A 23,538-nucleotide genomic window follows, 5' to 3' on the forward strand; every position below is an offset into this window, starting at 1 on the left:
GACCGCGTATTCCAACTCCCCCTTCCCAGTATGTAGTACAGAACCAATCAAGCTGAGTTTGAATTACGTCAATGAGCTTTGTTAAGAATTCGTTAAGGTGAAGGGATGGCATTATTTTCAAAATATTTGCTTAGAAAAAAATAATCTATGAAACAATATGTGAAAAGGGGGGAGATTGTCATTAGCGCGATTTAATACTACTGCTACTACTACAATCAACGGTTTTATAGATTATACATTTTATGGCATCCTCCATTTAGTCTGAAATCTTCAATAAGTTAATGAAAAACTCCCCCGCCCGGGTAAGTCGTCTATTGTGGAATATGAAGCCTTAAAATGTTGTTCCAACCATTTGATTTTTCGGATTTGAACGCAACCGTTGGCTACTCTTTTGAACCATCCTTGAGGTTCAGAAGTTAGGTTGTAATAATAGTGGTGTGTAACCGATTAATTACGGTAGTGTTTTTCTAATGACAGAATCTTTTGCGCATGCGTAATGGAATAACAACAGGGCAACAGGTGCTTTTAAACAATTAAAAAGTGAATTTTACACCATAATAGAAGCACTGATGTGGTCATTTCAGTTTTGGTAATGATGAAAAAATACCTTTGTATGTTTTTATAAATGTTAAATTTGTAAATGCTGGTCGACAGTCTATAATTTATTAAAAAAACAAACGTTTCCGCCCAGTATATAAAAGTGGGTGGGGAATGTGTTTACGTTTTCGTATTTGACATTTATTGTGTAAAACTAAGAAAAAGTAATATATATCTGGTACGATCTCTTCAGCCGAATGGTGCCATATTATAGTGGTACGAAGTCTCTTTAATTTAAATAATGCATGTTTTATTTTCCCTTGTCTTCTAAAAGTTTTAGCGTATCCGGTAATTGAATAGTAAAACAATACATGACACAATAGGTTTTGGTGTAAAAAGCAAGATTTTTTAAAAATTATCAATACTATTTGAGTATATTATAATATAATACAGGGATGTAAAACTACTTTTTACCTGTTTCGCAAGTTCCCCTTCCTTGTTGGTACCCATTACAATCAAGATCCGTCTGGCGTTGGATTAGTCCAAATAATTGTACGTTGACAGATTTTTTTTAGATTTTTGATATGGCAAATCCTTCACATACAAATTTTTTAGTATCAAAAGTGTGTAGTTGTTCTGATCAGGATTCCGGGTTAAAGCATGTAGCGTCTATAAAATATCATAAAAACAAGAAATATTACCAGATAATGTTATTTTATATTAGTTCCGTACACAAAAAATAAATATCCAACTCATAATTGAGTTTGACAGCTTTTCTTCATTTCATTCTGTCAAAACATAATGATATATACATGAAGGGCACCTGCAAGATTGGAAGAATCCCGTATAACACGTCTATTATTTTAGACTAGCGTTGGATAACTTCATTCGAACACACAATGCAATGATACACAGTTCTAACAAAACACACACAGCAATCAATAATATTACATAATACATTGTAAGAATAATGTTGATTTTATTGAACCAAATTTTTATATTGCTCTGACTATTTTAACTCATTTTTTACTCATTTCCCTATTTTGTGCTTACTTTGAACACTTTTACTGCTCCAAATAACTTGTAAATTAAGTGTGAACAACACATTACTGACACCAACTTTCCAAATCTAGTATGCCAGGTCAAAAAGGAGTGCCCCAAATTGCAGTGTTTGAAATTTGCGGTAGTCTGATAGCCCAAGGCTACCGAAATTAAATAAAAAAAAGCATGCCAATTAAACGCGTACAGCATCGTGTTTTATAAGCTTATTATTTAAGGATGCATCCTACCAGGCAATACAAGCGAGTAAGACCCAAGTCACCTTGACAACGGCGAAAGATCAAAGCGAGGTCAGAATCGCCGAATTTTACGATGATCAAAAAGCTTATTCCTTATTCTGCAAGCCATGAGCAGAATGTTTGATTATTCAATTAGTATATATAAACACATGACATTCACAAGAGTAATTAAAGCCTGAAATGACAAGTGACTATCGATCTTTTTGTAACCAGTAACTGTGTCAAATTCAATGACGTCAATAACTCCGCCTTTTATGTAAATTAATGATAACCTAGGCAGACGATGGCAGTGAAAAACGGCTACGCTAAATATCAATATCAAAATTGATACTTATTTATTTTGTTTAAATAAATTTTTATTATTTTCGAAAAATTAAATGATATTTTTTAAGTTTAAATGCGTAAAAGAAAATTAACATTTTACAAACATTGTCTTAAATGCGCGGGAAACAGGTGCTCGTTTACTTCCTGACAAATTTAATCAAAAGTAAGGAGAACTGTTGGCATAGTTAAATCGTTGTCAATGTAGAGCATAGTAAGGTTCTATTATATACATTTATATTGCTTTGCCATTTGTTTAAAAAAAAACATTAATAGGTATATTGGCAATAGAAACGAGTTTTTTGTTGTTGTTTTTTGCTTCCAGAACTCGAAAGTGAAACTGAAAGTAGAAAGAAATTGTCATTGCACAAACGCTGGTGCATATTGGGTTTGACAAGGATGCATTAGATCAAAGGGGTTCATCAGCTGAAGGTTTTGGGTGGTCTGTAAATAAACCCCAGACCACCCAAAACCTTTGTATGATGTACCCCTTTGCATTGGATAAGAGAACTACAATAATTGTACATGCATAGTTCTTATCATCTTAAATAATATGTTTAACAGAGTCAGATAATATTTCCTCCTTTTTTAACTTTTTGAAAGCTTTATTATTTATATGTCTCACTATAACTTATCTACCTATATTTTGTCTGTTGGGTGGGGCGAGCGATTTTTTCGATTGCGAGAATTTCACTTTGCTTAATAAATTTTGACGCATTGACTTGATTTTGATTAAGGATCATTTATTGAATTATTGAAATTGAATGAGTGTGCTCGCTTAGTAGTCAACATCATATTCAAACTTCAATAAATTCTTCCAAACGAGTGATTATTTATGGTGTTTATGTTTGTGCTAGTGAAATTGGTTTTGGGATAGTAAAATTTCCCATCTGGTAGCCCGAATGGGCTTGTGGAATCAAATCCGAATTGCGTACACTGCAAATTGGACCAGGCAAAAAAGGAATTTTGCCGAATTAACCAGACAAGTAAATCTATTGGAAAATTTTGCATTTAAAGAAAATGAACAAAATGTTACATTGTGGTTAATATGATTGTCTTTACAATTCACTAACACAAGTAACTGTTATTTGTTTAAATTCATGTTTCAAAAATCAATAAGTTTGACAAATTGTGGCCATAAATTAAGATAAAATATTTCTTATATTTACATGTACATGAAATTAAGTATAAATGTTCCCAATGCGATACATTACGCAAATGCGTAGTAACTTCAGTAAAGACCGACTGAGAAGAATGGTCTAGAGTAGGATAAAATATATTGTCAATGTGTTCTCAACTTTCATTCAATGAACCTGTTGTATATGTACATGTAGCTGGTTTTGTATGATTAAAAATTATATGCCTAAGCCCTTCATACTCAGTTATTTTTTGTGTTTCAGTGTCTCGGAATATCTACCCATTTTCTGGTTTTAATAGAATACAAACTTCAACGCATAGATGCCGCAAGTGAAAGTGTTATGGTATAACTTCATTTTTTGTTTGTTTTAGTTTTGAATACAGAAATGAGAATGATACAGTATTTTTTTTTGCAACTACATTTTAGGAATTGCTTTCAGTCAATGTCTGTAAATTTCTCAAAATTTCATTATACTATAGACAATCTGACTTTTAAACAGAGGGAGTCATTAGAGAAGTCTCTGTTAACTTCCATCCTTTGTCTGGGATAATAGATATCATTACATTGTTTTTAAATTGAATTAATACTTTTTACTTCTTTTTTCAGTGATCTCCTTTCTAAGTGGCGTGAAGTATGATGTCTTTTATGTCTCGTAAAAAGCGTTACAAGTTCCATGTGACTTTTGAGCTTGAGGAACTGTCATCAGTTCCATTTGTTAGCGGAATCCTCTTCACCAAGCTGCGACTCTTGGAGGGAGGGAGTTTCTCAGACGTCTCTGAGAGGTACGTTTTACTTCTTCCTTATACTGTCTAAAGAAGTGATGTTCTAATGATAGATTTTAATAAAAAATTAATTGGTTGGGCCTGAAATCAGCGAAAATCGATTATATTTGGTCATAATCAATTATCGAAGTTTGCCATGTGCAAGTTGTTTTTCGTTTTTCCTCTTGTTCAGTTTATTTATACATGAAAATTTAGAAGTGTTCAGTTGTTATTGTAAACAATATGGCGGAAAGCAACAACAACCCTAAATAACTTCAAACATACACATAACATAAGCATAGTTAAGGATTGCAAGTTATTGTACAAAAATAAAACTAACTACAACTAAGGTTTTGTCAAAAATCGATTGTACTATCGATACTTGGTTACTTGAGTGGGACCAGTTATCAATAGTCAAACTGGAACCCATTCCCAATGTTAGTTTAAAGGGATTCGCTCATAGATATACACATGAATGCATTGTAAATTGAAACCCTTAAAATAAGCCAGGCTTAAAAAAAGACAGTGTGCTGCAGAAGAGGGACAAGGGTCTTAAGGGGAAAAGTGCACATGGATCAGTTCACCTAGGTATATGACATTATGAATTCGACAGAAAAGGCATTTTTATCAGAAGAAATATTTTGATCTTAAACATTGCGTTCCAAGAAGGCAGAAAGGTGTACATGCTGGACTCCATAGGGACAGAACATAACAGTAACTACCATAAAAGTATAGGGTGCCGCATCCTTCCATAACTGTGCTGAAACACTGGTTGATATTTTCCAAAACAGACCAATATTTCAGTTTACCTAATCAGCGCTGATTGTTTCAAAATAAAAACCAGAGTACCAGTAATTTTGAATATTAGTAGTGAAGTATTTTCAGCTTCATATGCACCACCTTAAAGTTTAATCCAAATTGTTTTACGAAGGCAGTTCAAATTTGACAACTTCAAAGACAAGATTTGAACATTTAATGACATTTCCTGCATAACACATGCTTTCACATACTTAGTTTGAGTTGAAATACATTCGAGCCAGGAAAACATCCCCCCAAGTTGTCTTTTACCAATCTATAGTCCCTTTCATTTGAGCAACTGTTGATTCATATATTATACTTGAGGTAATATAATCACTTAGTTAAATATTATATACAAAATCATATCTGTTGGTAAAATAAGAAAAGGCCTACCTACCCTACCTGTTTTCGAAAAGGATGTAGCCCTTACCAAACACTGAGTTGAACTTATTCAATGCTATTCATTGAACCTTTCAGGAAAGAGGTGTCAAACCACAGTGTGAAATGGAATCACAAATTTGTATTTGACTGTAAGATGACAGGGAGTGCCAACACTGGAATACTGGACCCTTGTGTGTGTCGGGCTTCTGTCAGGCTGGTATGACTATGTAATGGGACTACTGAACCCTTGTGTGTGTCAGGCTGGTATGTAATGGGAATACTGAACCCTTGTGTGTGTCAGGCTTCCATCAGGCTGGTATGTAATGGGAATACTGAACCCTTGTGTGTGTCAGGCTTCCATCAGGCTGGTATGTAATGGGAATACTGGACCCTTGTGTGTGTCAGGCTTCCATCAGGCTGGTATGTAATGGGAATACTGAACCCTTGTGTGTGTCAGGCTGGTATGTAATGGGGAAACTGACCCTTGTGTGTGTCAGGCTGGTATGTAATGGGAATACTGGACCCTTGTGTGTGTCAGGCTGGTATGTAATGGGAATACTGACCCTTGTGTGTGTCAGGCTGGTATGTAATGGGAGTACTGGACCCTTGTGTGTGTCAGGCTTCCATCAGGCTGGTATGTAATGGGAATACTGAACCCTTGTGTGTGTCAGGCTGGTATGTAATGGGGAAACTGACCCTTGTGTGTGTCAGGCTGGTATGTAATGGGAATACTGGACCCTTGTGTGTGTCAGGCTGGTATGTAATGGGAATACTGACCCTTGTGTGTGTCAGGCTGGTATGTAATGGGAGTACTGGACCCTTGTGTGTGTCAGGTTTCCATCAGGCTGGTATGTTATGGGAATACTGGACCCTTGTGTGTGTCAGGCTGTTATGTAATGGGAATACTGGACCCTTGTGTGTGTCAGGCTGGTATTTAATGGGAATACTGGACCCTTGTATGTGTCAGGCTGGTATGTAATGGGAATACTGGACCATTGTGTGTGTCAGGCTGGTATGTAATGGGAATACTGAACCCTTGTGTGTGTCAGGCTTCTGTCAGGCTGGTATGTAATGGGAATACTGAACCCTTGTGTGTGTCAGGCTTCTGTCAGGCTGGTATGTAACGGGAATACTGAACCCTTGTGTGTGTCAGACTGGTATGTAATGGGAATACTGACCCTTGTGTGTGTCAGGCTTTTGTCAGGCTGGTATGTAATGGGAATACTGAACCCTTGTGTGTGTCAGGATGGTATGTAATGGGAATACTGACCCTTGTGTGTGTCAGGCTGGTATGTAATGGGAATACTGCACCCTTGTGTGTGTCAGGCTGGTATGTTATGGGAATACTGCACCCTTGTGTGTGTCAGGCTGGTATGTAATGGGAATACTGGACCCTTGTGTGTGTCAGGCTGGTATGTAATGGGAATACTGAACCCTTGTGTGTGTCAGGCTGGTATGTAATGGGAATACTGAACCCTTGTGTGTGTCCGGCTGGTATGTAATGGAAATACTGACCCTTGTGTGTGTCAGGCTGGTATGGTATGGGAATACTGGACCCTTGTGTGTGTCAGGCTGGTATGTAATGGGAATACTGGACCCTTGTGTGTGTCAGGCTGGTATGTAATGGGAATACTGGACCCTTGTGTGTGTCAGGCTGGTATGTAATGGGAATACTGAACCCTTGTGTGTGTCAGACTGGTATGTAATGGGAATATTGAACCCTTGTGTGTGTCAGGCTGGTATGTAATGGGAATACTGACCCTTGTGTGTATCAGGCTGGTATGTAATAGGAATACTGGACCCTTGTGTGTGTCAGGCTGGTATGTTATGGGAATACTGAAACCTTGTGTGTGTCAGGCTGGTATGTAATGGGAATACTGGACCCTTGTGTGTGTCGGGCCTCTGTCAGGCTGGTATGTAATGGGAATACTGACCCTTGTGTGTGTCAGGCTGGTTAGTAATGGGAATATTGGACCCTTGTGTGTGTCGGGCTGGTATGTTATGGGAATACTGAACCCTTGTGTGTGTCAGGCTGGTATGTAATGGGAATACTGGACCCTTGTGTGTGTCAGGCTGGTATGTTATGGGAATACTGGACCTTTGTGTGTGTCAGGCTGGTATGTAATGGGAATACTGAACCCTTGTGTGTGTCAGGCTGGTATGTAATGGGAATACTGGACCCTTGTGTGTGTCAGGCTGGTATGTAATGGGAATACTGGACCCTTGTGTGTGTCAGGCTGGTATGTAATGGGAATACTGGACCCTTGTGTGTGCCAGGCTGGTATGTAATGGGAATACTGAACCCTTGTGTGTGTCAGGCTGGTATGTAATGGGAATACTGGACCCTTGTGTGTGTCAGGCCTTTTTCGGGCTGGTACATGTATGTTATGGGGACAATCATAGGCTGTAAAAAGTTAACATTAACAAAATCATAACACGATCATAACACATCTTATAACAACTATTATTATTAAGAGTTTGAATAGTCTAATTGGTTTGTCTTCAAATGAGTTTTTTTGTTTAGTACATGTATATGTATACTAAAATATCACAGAAATATGTTTCAAATTGATATGATTTATTTTACAGGAACTAAAGGGAGGTAAAACATACCAAAAGCTGGGATTTGCTGACATCAACCTGGCTGAATATGCTGGGTCTAGCTCACAGCAACGCAAGTTCCTGCTTGAGGGGTATGGTTATTTTACTTCATATGTTTATATAAATTTGTATGAGCAGCATCCTACAAGTTTGGGTCTTTGAACATAGTTTGTCTTTTGGGCATTAAATGAAAAACGAATCTTGGAGACACCATTACAGATGCAAATATAAAAGGGTTATTAGTACTGTGTTTTAATCTGAGAGGTTGTATTTGACTCAAGAGGATTCAGCAGATTTCACGTGGTGCTAGCAGAGAGAAAAGTTAAAATCTTCAAAAATCTTTGATTGTCAAATAGGATTTTCTGGATCCAAACGCAGAACTTATATACATAACTGGTTTAAATCACTTAAAAGCATGGTTTCATTTCAATGGCACACAATTAAGTTTGATGATGTCAAATTGACATCGCTCAATTATACTTGTTATGATGTAATGTCAGGGCAGTGAAATACATCCATACTGCACTGAAGTGGAATGCAGGCTACCATATTTTTATGCCCCCTTTTGAAAAAAGTGGGGTATATTGTTTTGCACATGTCGGTCGGTCGGTCGGTCGGTCGGTCTGTCTGTCTGTCGGTCGGTCGGAATACCAAATGGTTTCCGATCAATAACTTGAGAACGCTTTGACCGAGGGACCTCATACTTGGTATGTGTATTGGTCATCACCAGCAGATGAACCCTATTGATTTTGAGGTCAGTGGGTCAAAGGTCAAGGTCAGTGTGACCTTTACATGAAAAACGGTTTCCGATCAATAACTTGAGAACGCTTTGACCCAGGAACCTCATACTTGGTAGGTGTATTGGTCATGACCAGCAGATGAACCCTATTGATTTTGAGGTCAGTGGGTCAAAGGTCAAGGTCAGTGTGACCTTAACATGAAAAACGGTTTCCGATCAATAACTTGAGAACGCTTTGACCCAGGGACCTCATACTAGGTAGGCTTATTGGTCATGACCAGCAGATGAACCCTATTGATTTTGAGGTCAGTGGGTCAAAGGTCAAGGTCAGTGTGACTGTAAGCTGAAAAAAGGTTTTCTGATTGTCCATATTTTATTTAAGTGTCCAAATCCTACTAACAATTTGGCTCCCAAGGGGGCATAAATGTTTCACTAACATCTCTTGTCATATTTTGCAATATATATTGTGTATATAATAAAAAGCATTATATATTAGGTTATTTTATACATTTTATCTCAGTGGTATTAAAACAATACTGTAGTTGAAAAAAAAACAGTAAATAGTTTCGGGTACTTTTTGCTGCTCGTTGAACCTGATGTTGGAGATTGGCAATTTTTCTGCTACTTTCAAACAAAATGAAATCCATGGCTTCTCTAAAATTTGACAATTCAATATAACAAGTATCCGCATATGATAAAGTCAATAAAGATAACAGTTAAGAAACATCATTATATGCCTTATAACTTGGAATCATCACAAATTTAACATGCAATAACCGATGGGCGAGGGCAGACCTTTATAAACGAAATATACAATAAATTGATTCTACACTGCCGGTTTGACTTCGAACATCCCAAGCACAATTCTACTTAACTTTGTGTCCCTGAAGTCTGAGGACCTGGTGTTCTCCTTTATTTTAACTCTTTGAACCTTTTTCTTTCTTTCAGGTATGACTCCAAACATAGGCAGGACAACTCCACTCTACAAGTCACTCTTTCTGTATCCTTGAAGTCGGGGGATCCAGTGTTTAAGGCGTGAGTTTTTCTTTTGTTTGGCTACTGGACACTAGTTTTGCAACTTAAAATTCAAACATGCTATTTATCGTTCACGAATCAAGATTTATGAGGAAGACAAACACAGTTGATTTGAAATGGGAAAAAACGCAAAACTGCAAAAAATAATGGTGTCAGAATGGATGTTACATCAGTTAGTAAGATTCAATACGTTGTAAACAATGATGTTTTTGACAAATTTATTTTTTCTTGCAATTGTATCATCTTGTGTCTAGTCCCTTAACTCAAGTTTTACAAACTTGAAAATACACATGTAGTATAGAATGTGTCTCATTTTCCATCCCTCTAGTTCCTAATAAGGAAATCCAGTTAACGATTTTCCGAAACAAGTTCTTATCTTATAGCAATACACCCAGTGTCTATACCATGTCAATTTTCGTACATATTGTAAACAATTTTATTACAAAATTAATATTACTGTAAATTAAAAACTAGCTTTCAGTTAACACATCTGTAAAAGATAAGCTAATGACGGAACACATTTTAAAATTAGTTGAACCTTGATGAGTTCTCTCCTCCTTTATTTCAAAGCATTCAGCATAAATTCTGGACTTGTCTGCAATGAGAAATGAAAATCTGTGTTCTCTGTCAAGAAAAGGCACTGCCCCTTACCATAACTTTCGGTAACTGCATCATACCATAAATTTTGAGAACTTTTCATTATGATTTTTGTGATGTTTTCAGAAAAAAACTTTTAATTAGTGAGCATTATTTTAAGAGCGCATAAACAGATGATAAGTTTGCAAAAATGGACAATTTAGTAAATTGCTGTGTACCTTATCCTATATTTTTGTCGAAGTTTCCATCGATTAGATTCTCATGACTAAGTGTTCAGAAAAAACTACAGCATTTTTTTGAAACCAAAAAAAACAGGCTCATACTAGAAATTGGTTTATAGCAAGTTGATAGCTTAAATTGTTTTTCATACTTACTGTTTAAAATAAGATATTTTGACAAAATCTTACCTTATCATGTTTTGCTATGATTTTGTTTATTTTGGTAAGGTGCTGCAGATTTTCCTCCTTGAAGCTTACAAAAATCAGATTTTTCAAATTACTTGGGACTTTCATGTGGATACCCTTGTTGTACCACTGGTTTTATATCTTAACTGTAATTTGACTGGTTGTTTCCCCCTCAGAATGACCCAGTCTCAGTTCCTGGTGCCGGAGGAGGATGAGTCAGGGACAAACTCAAGGGTTGTTCCCCTTGAAGATGAGAGCAGTCTGGCGTCCAACAGTAGCGGCTTTGGGAGTCTGCCCCGTAAAGATAGGCCCAGTGTAATCTCAAGAGGTAAGACTTGCTGTTCATTGAATAGTAGTTGTATCTGGTGTTTCTATATATATCTTCAGAAGTTAATGATTTTTAAAGCACATGAATTGTTAATGTCTGCTGCACAAAACTTGTCCAATATCTTAGATACCAATGCTTCACTAAGGCATCCTAGGTTACTAATACACACAAATATAAGCAGTAGGGTTTGAGTAAGGGTTTAAAAATGACAACAGGGAGATAGTGTGCTAAGGGAGAAAAGGATACATTGCATCTTAATGTGGGCAGAAGAGTGATACCAAAAACAGATAGGATGCAGCACCATTCCATAACTCTAGAGCAGACACCTTAAAGTGACACTCTTATTCAAAATCAATACATACACATGTATAACAAACATTAATTTTGACTGATTTACCTTTAATTACTTACTAAATAATGCATTTATGGAAATATTAATTACTGATTAAAAGATGTAACCGTGTATTTAATAGCAGAAAGCGCAAAAATATTAAATGATTGCTAAAAGATTTACTGTGGTCAACTATAGTCTTATAAGGTAGAAATACTGTGTTTTATGCTTATTTCTTTCAAATTAAACTCGGTATCCTTCCTTGTTTGCGACATTTATTCATCCTTTGTGGAATATTAAAACAATATTATTTATTGTGGTAAATCTTATTTGGGAGTAAGAGTGCATTTTTAAATATTCTCAAAAATTAATTTAAAATACCAACTATAGTTTCTGCCCTCATGTCCACAAAAGTATTGATGAATTGATTATTTTGTATTTGGTACTATCTTATGGCAACTCAAAAGGGACACATGTACTGGTTTCCACCCAGGAAATGGACTCGAGCGTGAGTCATATCAGCTCTGAGCTGTCTATATAATCTTGCTGAATTAAATAAGTATAAACTAAACCAATGAAAAGTAGAATCCCTTGACAGACAATTGTGCAGAGAGAATTGTTTCAGCTGATTCTTTTGTGCAACAAACTTGGTACTGTGAAATCATTTATATTCGTTGGCATGAAATTTCGTGGTTTTCTGAAAATTTACATTTTCGTGGGTACTTGAATTCGTGGTTTTTCATTTTTGAAAAAAAAATCCGAAACTGCAATCGTCCTAAATCGTCTGCATAATCTCCAAGCGCTGGGCACTTGATTTCCGTCTTCAACGTCGCACGTTTATGACACTCACTTTAGTGGTACAACATGCCAATTAGAGCATATACCCATGTCAATTATCGATTTAATTGGAAATAACAGTCATAAAAGAAGATGGACCCTAATCAAAGATGAAGATAGGCGAAAAAATTGAATATCAATTAAGAATTTTTCAAACTGAAAACACCGAGAAGGTGCGTATATTTGTGTACAAACAATCAATTTAATTGATTAAATATTTCATTAAAGAAAAAAAATCGATTACCGACACTAAACACGCACATCTTGTAAACCTGGAGATTTTCATGGACAGCACGTGTTCATCATTGCTCAATAAAAACACAATGAAATGTTTTGGTTTATTATTTGTTGAAGGCAGATATAATATATTACCAAAACAATTATAGTCAGATATACAGTGAGTTCGGTATTTACGCTGTATACTGCGACCTCTGTAAAGAATATACTACAGTATGTACGTAACAAGGCAATTGAAAAAGTGAATAAAGGGTCTATATTTCGTGGGATCTTGAATTCGTGGATCACCCAACCCAGGAAAACCACAAACATTAATGCCCCACGAACATTAATGATTTCACAGTATATGAATTTAGGTCATTATCTGATTTTATTGTTGTAACATAAATAAAAATCTCCTGTGCAGTGATAATTTTATAAATTAATGTTTTACTTACTCATTATTTTTTGTTGTAAGAGTATGTTTTTGTCATTAATAGAATATATACAAACAAATATTGAATAATGTCAAGTGATTTTGATCATCGTCAAATAAATTAGTAATGCAGTGATAACTTTTTGCAAAGGGAAGTAATGTCTTCATGGAGTGCGGACATAATCCAATGATAGTTGTTAGTTAGTGTTAGTGTTAGCTATTCTCATTTAATATGCAATGTTGTTAGCCATATTTTTCTAACAGAGGACTCAGATAAAGAGTTTGAGTTGTGTCACTCCCGTAACTCTAGTTACACGAGTCAGCACTCCCGGAATGGCTCCAACTACGGTTCCCTGACACACAGTAGACAAAACAGCCAGGGAACCGGTCCCAATACCTCTCAGGAACAACATCCTACACACACCAGGTGGGCATGCTTATGGCTTGATTTTGTATTTCTTACTGAAGTTTACATTGTGAACATAATATAATGCCCAAAAAACGGTTGCCTGACCAACGACGGCAGAAAAGCCTGGGTACTGGCCTTTACTCAGGAACAACACCCTACACACACCACGCGGGAATGCTAGTGGCTTGATTTTCTCTATTTCTTACTTAAATTTACAATATGTACATGATATGGTGCCCAACTTCAGTTCCTTGACTGTCAGATATATGTCTGAACAACTAGTCTGTTTGCCCCTAGTATTATTGAAATGCAAAGGGACATTACTGCTGTGTTGATTTCCTCATTTATTATATATCTGACAATAATGTTGATTGTTTGTTTGTCCTGCAGGAGTCCAAGTGCTGGGTCCGCTCTCACAGAATTTGCCAAGTTGGAAAGAAGAAGGGTAAGCGCCGTGTTTATTTGGTCAATTGTGTACGCTAACTGGTATGTATATGTCTGTTATATTTAGGGTTTTAGCTAAAGAGGTAAAGGGTGTTGCACCCTGTCCTTTTATGGTAGCACGCCTCAGCCTTCGTGGAAGCCAGCATGTGTACCTTTGTGCCATCATAGAAATTAATGCAAGTTTTGATTAAAATTTATAATGTGAGTATACATACTTACAAGCTCTAAGTATTTGGCAGTTGATTGTAAGAACAGTTTCTGACATCTTTTTGTCAAATTCTTAATGTTTAATTTCTAATTATCCTGATAGACTGTACCCTTTTCTCCCTTAGCACCCGGTCCCTCATCTGCAGCACCCTCTCCTTATAAAACCGTGCTAAAATCCTAGTCATATTTATGGGAAGAATTGTTCTGTATATAAATGTGGAAGTCTGAAAGTGATGTTTATGTTTTGATGTATAGTGTTTTGTTGCGTTTGCTTATTCAGTTCATAACAGCTTTGATTTACAAAGAGATCTAATGTTTTTATATATATATATGTATTTGGTTCACCCTTCTTTTCCTGACTGAAGTGTCTTGTTATCTATTGGGATATTTTGCCTTGCATTTTCCAGCCATGAAATACATATAGCAAGTACCAGAACTGCTTACATGTTTATTAGAGTCTTATGATTTAATCACAATTTCATTTTTCCTTAGGTCAGTAACTACTTTTAACAGTACAAAGTTATTGTAATTGTAATTATTATGTTTAAACATACAACTTTAATCTTCAGAAAAAAAATGTGTATGAATTGTGTACAGATAAAATTATTAGCCTTTATATAAATGAGGTTGTCAATTAATAGCTAAAAATACCGCTAATAATTTTATATCATTTCAAAAATCATACGCAAGACTGAGTGATATCTCAACAATGCCTGGACCTATGGTCATCAAACTTGACATGTAAGGTGGGCCTGACCAGTAGATGACCCATATTGATTTTAGGGGTCAAAGGTTAAGGTCTCAGTGACATTGAAAGTGAAAAGGTTGTCAGTGTGATAACTCGACAATGCCTGCACCTATGGCTCTCAAACTTGACTTGGAGGTTGGTCCTGACCAGGAGATGACCCCTATTGATTTTAAGGGTCATGAGGTCAAAGGTCAAGGTCACATTCACCTTGAACTCAAAAAGCTTGTCTGTGTGATAACTCGACAATGCCTTCACCCATGTCACTCAAACTTGACATTTAGGTTTGGGGTGTCCAGTAGATGACCCGTATGGATTTTGAGATCATAGAGTCAAAGGTTAAGGTCACAACTCATATTGGTCATTAAAATTTAAGTCATATTTACATATCCCCTGCTGCAAAGAGGATACATGTTTATCTGCAAATATCAGTCATCATATCTTGATTAAAAACTGTACCTACTATCTTCACACTTTGAATGGTCATAATCTAAAAACTGCCTTAAAGGCATCCAGTGTCAATGACAAATCAGCTGTCATTTTGGTCCATGCATATTTCATTCAATTTTCTGCATATAAGAAATTACTGGAGTAATGTGTACAGTACATATTACTTGCCTACATGTACATAAGAAAGTACATTGTATACTTTGCATTCGCTGTGTATAAGAAATTACTTGGGTAGTGTGTACAGTACACTTTACTTACCTACATGTACATAACAATGTACATGATTAGCTCGACTATAAAAATAAATAGAGCTATACCTACCCACCCCGGCGTTGGCGTCACACCTCGGTTAAGGTTTTGCATGTAGGCACCTTTAAGTCATTATCTCAGCAAATACATCATTTATTGCACTAAAACTTTAGATATGTATTCCCAACTATCTAACCTTCTGAATTAATGGAAGTTAAATAACACTTATTTCAATATAATGCAGATAATGGGCCTTTATTAATTGACTTAGAAATTCTGGTTACGGTTTTGCATGTAGCACACATAGTTTAATAACTCAGCAACTATTTGATGTTTTGCATTGAGACTTTATGCAATGGTACTCAACCGTCCAACCTACTTAATTAACCAAGTTAGATAACTTTAGTTGTATTTAATGCAAAATAATAATGGCCCTTTATTATTCGACTTAGAAATTCTGGTTAAGGTTTTGCATGTAAGCACACATGGATAATATCTCAGCAACTACTTGATGTATTGCATTGAGACTTTATGCAATGGTACTCAGCCATCCAATCTACTTAAATAACCAAGTAAGATTACTCTAGTTTGCATTAAATTCAAATAAAGGCCCTTTTTTTATTTGACAGTAACCGCATTTTAGTCAATACCTAAGGGAATACATCATGTATTGCATTGAAACTTTATACACAGGCTCCCAACCATTCAACCATCTTAATAAATCAAGTTAGATCACTCTATCTTGCATATGATATAATTTTTACCCCTTTATTATTCAATTTAGAAATTCTGGTCAAGGTTTTGCATGTAAGCACATATAGGTTAATATCTCACCAACTACTTCATTTATTGAATTGAGACTTAATACAGTGATCCATGCATTTTTCACCAGAACTTTTCAATCCTTACACTGAAAAGCGGTGGATAAGTCAAGCGCGCTGTCTCTGTGACAGCTCTTGACATTTACTTTTCATTGGCTATGTATAAGAAATTACTGGGGCAGTGTGTACAGCAAATATTGTACTATAGCATACCTGTATATAATTATGAATGTACATTGTGTACATTGCGTACTTCATGGGTAGAGTGTGTAATACATATTACTTATGCAGTGTGTGTATATACCACGCGATAAATTGCGTCATAAATGCTACACCGGAAGGCAATACTTTGCTTCGAATGAAGACTTTAAACAAAGATAACTTACTATTTCTTCACCAATTAAAATGAAACATAGAGCAGTGTACCCTGCTTATGGAGCCCCGCCTTTGGTCATTTACCAGAGTTTGATTGAGAGTGTAGTTTTTTTAAAACACTTTGACAAAACATTTCACAATACGGCCGTCTGAGTAGCACTTTCAAAACATTTCGGAAACAGGTTTGTCGAAGTGTTTGATAAAACTAATCAATCACACACCGGTAAATGAACGAAGGCGGGGTTCTTTTAGTGGCATGGACTGCCCATTGTTTCATTTACAATGGTGAAGTGTAAGAAAAATCAACTTTGTTTAAAGTCTTCATTCGAAGCAAAACATTGCCATCCGACGTAGCATATATGACATAATTTATCATGTGGTAACCACACACTGTCATGCGTACATGCATATAGCAATGTACAAATGTGTGTTGTATACAAATGAAGATCAGTGAGGATTTTGTTACAGATACACCCACACACTTTAGTAACTATACATGTAAGTAATCCATCAACCAGATATGTGTTTTAATCTTCCCATTGCTACCATAGAATTATCTCTACAAGTGCTCTTCTTAAACAGTTAAATGTGCTTTGTGTTTTAACGTGCTAAATTCACTCTGACGTGAACTCTTTCTCTCACGGCTAATTTTGAAAAATGTGTATTAAACTTATTATAGTGATAGCATTAAAAACAATTTACTGAAAATGGTATATATTATGCTTGGTGCCGGTGTAAAGATATTATTGCGATATGTTAAAATATAAAAATTAAGTTTGCTCTGCTCATGTGGACATGAACTATCAGCTTGCAATATTTAGTGTTCAGGTGAATGCCTCTGCCAATGGAACCACCATATTCATTAAATCTTTTAGTTAAAACTTATTTATTTTTACAATTATTGTAAAACTAGTTACGCAACTTACATTAATCAATCTAGTTAGCATAATGTTGCGCGAGATTGTGGTCTTGTGTTGGGTAAAACGGAGTACCTGCAGAAAACCCACTTGTGACATTCAATTTGTGGTCACCGAGTCGGACAAGTCGAACTTGTCCGACTTGGTGACCACAAATCGAATTCACATGCACCCAGACTGGCAACTAAACCTGTGTCTCCTAGGTGAGAAGCCAGTGCACTAACCAGACATCCTAATTTAATCATTTAAAAGAGCTCTGTAAACTAAAAATCCATTGGTCCAATTTAACCACCGCCAAATTTTCATATGGTAACGAATTCAACCTCCAAATTTCCACATAGTCTTTTATTGGTTTTATTTAGAAGCCCACTCTTGGGCACTGGCTTGAAGAGAGGTATTAGATAGGCATTTCACACTGAACACTTAAAAAAGTTAGCATTTATTTTTGGTCTTCTCAACAATTGGTTGGCCTTGGGCTTGGACTGGACTGCCAACTTCATTGTTAAGTATATCAAAAATAAACACTATCTTATACTTATTACTACCGCCAACATTTTAGCAAGTATTATAAAATACATTTTTAAATGCATTGTATGGTAAAATTAAAGGAAAACTATTATGATTATGAACATGTATTCACATTAAGATATAGAATGATGTGTAAATTCACTGGTAATCAGGGCTTCTAAAAACCGACAATTTGCTGGGTAAAACACGCGGGACAGATTGGGGATTAAAACTTTTAAAAGCCCTGCTTGTAATACACTAATTTTTTGCTGTTGATTTGTTTGATTTTGTTACTTATATGGAATAGTCATAATGTATAATACGCCATATTTTTGTTTATATATAATTTATTTCAAATGTAAATACATGTATAATAGTTTACAATACATTTGTAACTGATTTGTATATTATTTGATAGAAGGGTATAAGTACTTTATTTCTAATTGTTAAAAATGGTTTAAACGTATCTGTACTTTTTATTTAAACATACAGTGGTCATTGTACACTGTATTATAGTGTAATTATAATAGTTTATTCTTATGCACAATAAGTTGAGAAGATTTCATTTAGTGGTCACAAAATATAATTTGTAGAACAACAATAGATAGGTACACTTTGAGTCGCTTCTTAGGTGTGAATACATTCTGTATTTTGGAAGTGTTTCTATTGCCTACTTAACGCTTTACATTTCCGAATGTTTGGCTAGAATCTAGGCTTAAATTCTAAACAGGAAACCTGGAGCTTCATTTAGTACTAAATTTCCATTTACATATATGGGATGTTTTTCCTTTTGAATATTATGGTTTTACAGACAATCATTCCCTTGAATGTTTTTCGTTACCTTAGTTATATTCAGAATTTCTTCAAATTCTCAACATGTACTGTTCGATGAACCCCTGATTTTTTGTTTGCCAATTTAATCATTTTGAAAAAAATGTATGAATTACACACACTCATATTGAATAGGATTTTTTTTCCCGAAGAAATACCTTTCTTGGATATATTTTTTTTAATTCTTACCTCCCTTGGGTGAAATATCGAATTACTTCCCTTGACTACTCAGTGGGTAACCTACTCTTGCTCCTCTGCTTTATAGAAGCTGGATGAAGGTAGCCTGAAGGAGCGTCGTGTAGACCAGACTCGGGTTGACGCGGAGGGCCTCGTGGAGGAGCTACTTAAGTCAACTGATCTCAAACCACTTGAGCAGGATGAATGTAAGCTTTCACTTTTATGGAAAATTTGGTGTAACAATATAATCCAGCAGTCCCTGTCTGAAATCATCAGTCCCCAACTTTATTATTTAGAGAAGTTGCAAATGAGTTTCAAATATGGGTGGAATTTAAGATCTGAGTCTGGATAAAAAGTAAAACATTAAGTCTACCCGACCGCAGCATTTTTCTTTAATTGATAACTTGGATCAGAATCTTGAAATGAAATTCTGGTGTTATAAAAAGCAATATGAGTAAACAAAACAAGTATTTTTCCTGTTTACATGGTTTTAATATCTTCATTCTGCTAATGGGTTGATTCCAGATAAATTATATAGAATCCATATTTTTTGTGAATAATGCATTTATTTATCATTTTAAACACATTTGTTTATCTGTTCTATTTTCATTTTTTTCTATAACAAAACAATTATGCCTTAAATTCATTATGATGTATACAATCAACTGTGTTTTTCATATACAGCTTCAGGGCTTCAGCTACTGGTGGGCAAGGATGGGACTATGGCCCTGAGATGAGGATATCTTGCATCTAGCTGAAACTCCTAGTGCCTGTGATCTTCCACTTTGCCAAGCAACCTGGTTGCTGTGGGACATTGACTTACTGTCATGGAAACCTTCATGTTTGCTGTTGCCATGGTTACATTATAGAATCTTACAGTGATGTTTTTCATGAAAAAAGTTGTTATTAACAAAGTTGTGATGTTTTGGCATTAATAATTTGATGTATGATTTTGATGTTGTCATGCAAACCTGCTCACCATGTTACCATGGAGATGTTAACAAATAGTGTCAGATACTCATTGTAGAAAGATATACAAAACCAGTGACATTGTTTAAGATATGTATATTTTTATTGCACATGGATCATTTGAATCTTATTCTTGCATCTTGTTCATCATTTGCCTAAATTTAATAGCTTGATTTTTATCACATCTGGTTTATGATAAAAGAATTTGACATGAAGTCATGGCTTTTGCATCATCATTGTGGTTTAAAAACATTTACCTTAGTCATAACTATTCAAAATATTCAAATGAAACTTGAAATGCATGTTGCCCAACACAATACTTACAGCAAGGCCAATAACTCTTACTTTAATGCATTCAGTTATGCCCTTGTTAGACTGAAAAAACAATGGCGCTCTTGTTTCCTTATTACTCTTATTGTTCAAACCTTACAGCTATTTTTAGTTGCATTTTTTTGTACTGGGTATTTTATAGCTTGTTTCATGTTTTATGGAAAGAAAAAGTCAAAGTAAAGTGATAGCTTTGGTGCCATAGGCAGCTTCAGTGCCATTATCATTGAAAAACTTTACACTTGGCATTACCTTAAGAAAACTGTTCAATATATTCTTATGAAACTTCGTACATATGTTACCAGTGCTGATTTTCACATGTGTATCAGGGTGCATAACTCTGGCTTTATTAACAGTTCTTCTTCTTTATTGACTAAAAAACAGATACAATTTGGCGTTAGCTCAGCGGAGCTCTTGTTTCATTATTCTTAACCATTTCCCCCTTACCTTTCCCTCTTAAAGGGACTAGACACCAGATGGTCTCATAAGAGGCAAATACAGTTTTGCCCTGAATTACCAATACCAGCTAGTATGAGGCCGATAATTCATCATTTTACATGATTAAAAGAACATTCTGTCCCTGTCTCAGCTGAGTTTACCAGTTTAAAAATAGCACATAATGGTTTCCCAGTTAATAGTGTGTATATTTAGCATGTGAAACTTGCATGATAAGTACAGATACATATACCGACGCAATTTTTAAATTTACTCGAACTTAAGAGGTAGACAGACCCAGTAAATTTCAATTGAAAAACTATGCAAAAAAGATACATGTGTCATTTGAATCATGATACATCAGTAAGTAAGATTTAATGTGCACAACGAAATCTAATTTTATGATTTTTTGATTTTCTTCTTGCATTGGTTTTATCTGGTGTCTTGTCCCTTTAAAAGGTGTATTCCATTCTTAAATTATATTTATGCAAAAGTAAATGTACTTTATGCTTTATGTATAGATGTTTTTAAATGTTTGCTCATAAAAATAGATGTGTTTTTATAACCACTATTAACATTAGCTTCCTTTAATGAACTTATTAATAGTTATGATCATGTCTTTAAATTATTAGTTTTTAGTTTCAATGAATTTGATCCGCTAAGATCTTTAAAGCTAGCTAAGTATAAAGTTTTAAAATGTTTCAGCTTAACTTTGCTGTTTGAAATTTGCTATTTTAAGAAATTGTGTGTTCAATCAGTCTGTTACTGATAATTGATGTGTGTGTGTGTGTGTGCTATATTTGCTAATGAAATCCAGGTGAAATATGCAACAGAGCCCTAAAAAATTTGTGTACAATGCTGTAGGGTTCTGTAATAACTTTGCAAAGTTCATTTTTTTTCTTGTTTTCAAAAGGTTTAAAATATGCAAAGGCATTTTTTTTTAACATAAATGAACTTTGGTAGATAAATTATTTTGCTAGGTTTTAAATTCATGTCCAGTTTGATTCGAGTAAAACTCTTGCGAAATTTAAGCTGTTTATAGTAATTAGCAGGTGAGCTTGGGCATTCTTATGTAACTGTGCTTCCTTCAAGAAGGAGGAGATATATTGCTTTGCACATGTCGGTCATTAGGTCGGTAAACCAAAGCTTGTCAGATTGATAGCTTTATAATGCCTGCACCCATGGCCCTCAAACTTGACTTGGAGGTTGGGGCGTGACCAGTAGTTGACCCCTGATCATTTTTAGGTTGATGTGTCAAAGGTCAAGGTCCCAGTGACCATACATGCGAAAGCTTGTCTGAGTGAAAACTGAACAATACCTGGAGCTTTGGTCCCCAAACTTGACTTGGAAGTTGGACGTGACCAGTAGATGGCCCCTATTGTTTAACAGATTTTTAGTTCATCAGGTCAAATCAGCTGGCATTTTAGTCTATGCATAATAGATTCAATTTTCCAAATATTTCTGACACTTGGTGCTCAGGGAGCATTTCCAAATGATACCTCAAACCTAAGTTGGAGGTTGGAAGTGACTAGTAGATGACCCCTATTGTTTAACAGATTTTGAGTTCATCAAGTCAAATCAGCTGGCATTTCAGACTACGCATATTTTATTCAATTTTCCAAATATTTTTGACAACATGATGCTCAGGAGGCATTATGTTCTTTAAACATCTCTTCTTGTTGATTTATATGACATGTATATAAAAAATTAAAATATAGTTCATAGATGTGATATTTATATATACTAAAATGAAATATATTTCATCTCACACAGTAATGCATCATAATTATGAACAAAATTGTGTGTGCTTTATTTAACTATTTTTTCAACAACATTGTTACATGATTTGTGTTCATATTCTTCTAATGAAGATTTTTTTTTCAATTACTCTGGTCATAAATCTCTTTCAAAATTAAAAAAAAATGTGTAAATTTCAGTATTATGGTACCTGTAAATCAGAATAAAAAGAAGATTATAGTGAATACTTGTGAAATAGATAAAATAAAATAGATAGTAATAAACTAGTACAAATCAATGTAGTTAAAGTTGACTAAAAAGTTTAGCAAAGTAACAATTGAAAATGTTCTGTTGTTGTTCTTTGTTTGATAGTGCTTGTTCTAGAATTAGTTTGAAATGTAAGATGCTGTGAGCAAAGTATTTTTTTTATCATTATTTGTGTTATTTTGAAATAGTGCAATACCAACTAATCATGTAGGTTAACTTTGGGAAATATAGGCTTGCCATTTTACATGTAGATTTGTAGAATCAGTTTGTTATTTGACTATTAGTAAACTGAAAATGCAACTTCTATATAATCATATTGTTAGAAGATAGAGGGTTTGTATTTGACTTCTAGTTTACTGAAAATGCATCTTATATAATTATATTGTTAGAAGATAGAGGGGTTCGGGTTCTAGATAGAGGGGTTCTAGATAGGGGGGTTCAGGTTCTAGATAGAGGGGTTCTAGATAAAGTAGAGGGGTTCTAGATAGAGTAGAGGGGTTCTAGATAGAGGGGTTCTAGATAGAGGGGTTCTAGATAGGGGGGTTTAGGTTCTAGATAGAGGGGTTCTAGATAGGGGGTTCGGGTTCTAGATAGGGGGGTTCTAGATAGGGGGGTTCAGGTTCTAGATAGAGGGGTTCTAGATAAAGTAGAGGGGATCTAGATAGAGTAGAGGGGTTCTAGATAGAGGGGTTCAGGTTCTAGATAGAGGGGTTCTAGATAGGGGGTTCGGGTTCTAGATAGAGGGGTTCTAGATAGGGGGGGTTCAGGTTCTAGATAGAGGGGTTCTAGATAAAGTAGAGGGGTTCTAGATAGAGTAGAGGGGTTCTAGATAGAGGGGTTCTAGATAGAGTAGAGGGTTCTAGATAGAGGGGTTCTAAAGATCAGGGTCAATCCTAAAATCACGATTGAGGGC

At 35.4% G+C, this 23,538-nt stretch overlaps 1 protein-coding gene across 4 annotated transcripts; it reads left to right on the top strand.

Annotated features, from left to right (window-relative positions):
- Positions 1-481: 481 nt before the first annotated feature.
- LOC128224816 (protein FAM102A-like) lies at positions 482-23,110 on the top strand. 4 transcript variants are annotated; one of them, XM_052934877.1, is made up of 12 exons: positions 482-589; positions 3,557-3,637; positions 3,901-4,076; positions 5,331-5,451; positions 7,824-7,927; positions 9,523-9,609; positions 10,787-10,938; positions 13,023-13,185; positions 13,558-13,612; positions 16,927-16,956; positions 18,979-19,096; positions 19,575-23,110. In XM_052934877.1, exons 3-12 carry the CDS (start codon positions 3,928-3,930, stop codon positions 19,625-19,627), a joined length of 1,032 nt encoding a protein of 343 aa, XP_052790837.1. In that variant the 5' UTR covers positions 482-589; positions 3,557-3,637; positions 3,901-3,927; the 3' UTR covers positions 19,628-23,110. The 4 variants fall into 4 exon arrangements, with proteins under 4 accessions (XP_052790837.1, XP_052790840.1, XP_052790841.1 ...); XM_052934878.1 differs by having other exon boundaries at positions 506-611; XM_052934880.1 differs by lacking the exon at positions 16,927-16,956 and having other exon boundaries at positions 19,575-23,109.
- Positions 23,111-23,538: the final 428 nt, after the last annotated feature.

This window comes from Mya arenaria, chromosome 17 (genome assembly GCF_026914265.1).
Source record: "Mya arenaria isolate MELC-2E11 chromosome 17, ASM2691426v1".
In the NCBI taxonomy this organism is placed as follows: domain Eukaryota; kingdom Metazoa; phylum Mollusca; class Bivalvia; order Myida; family Myidae; genus Mya; species Mya arenaria.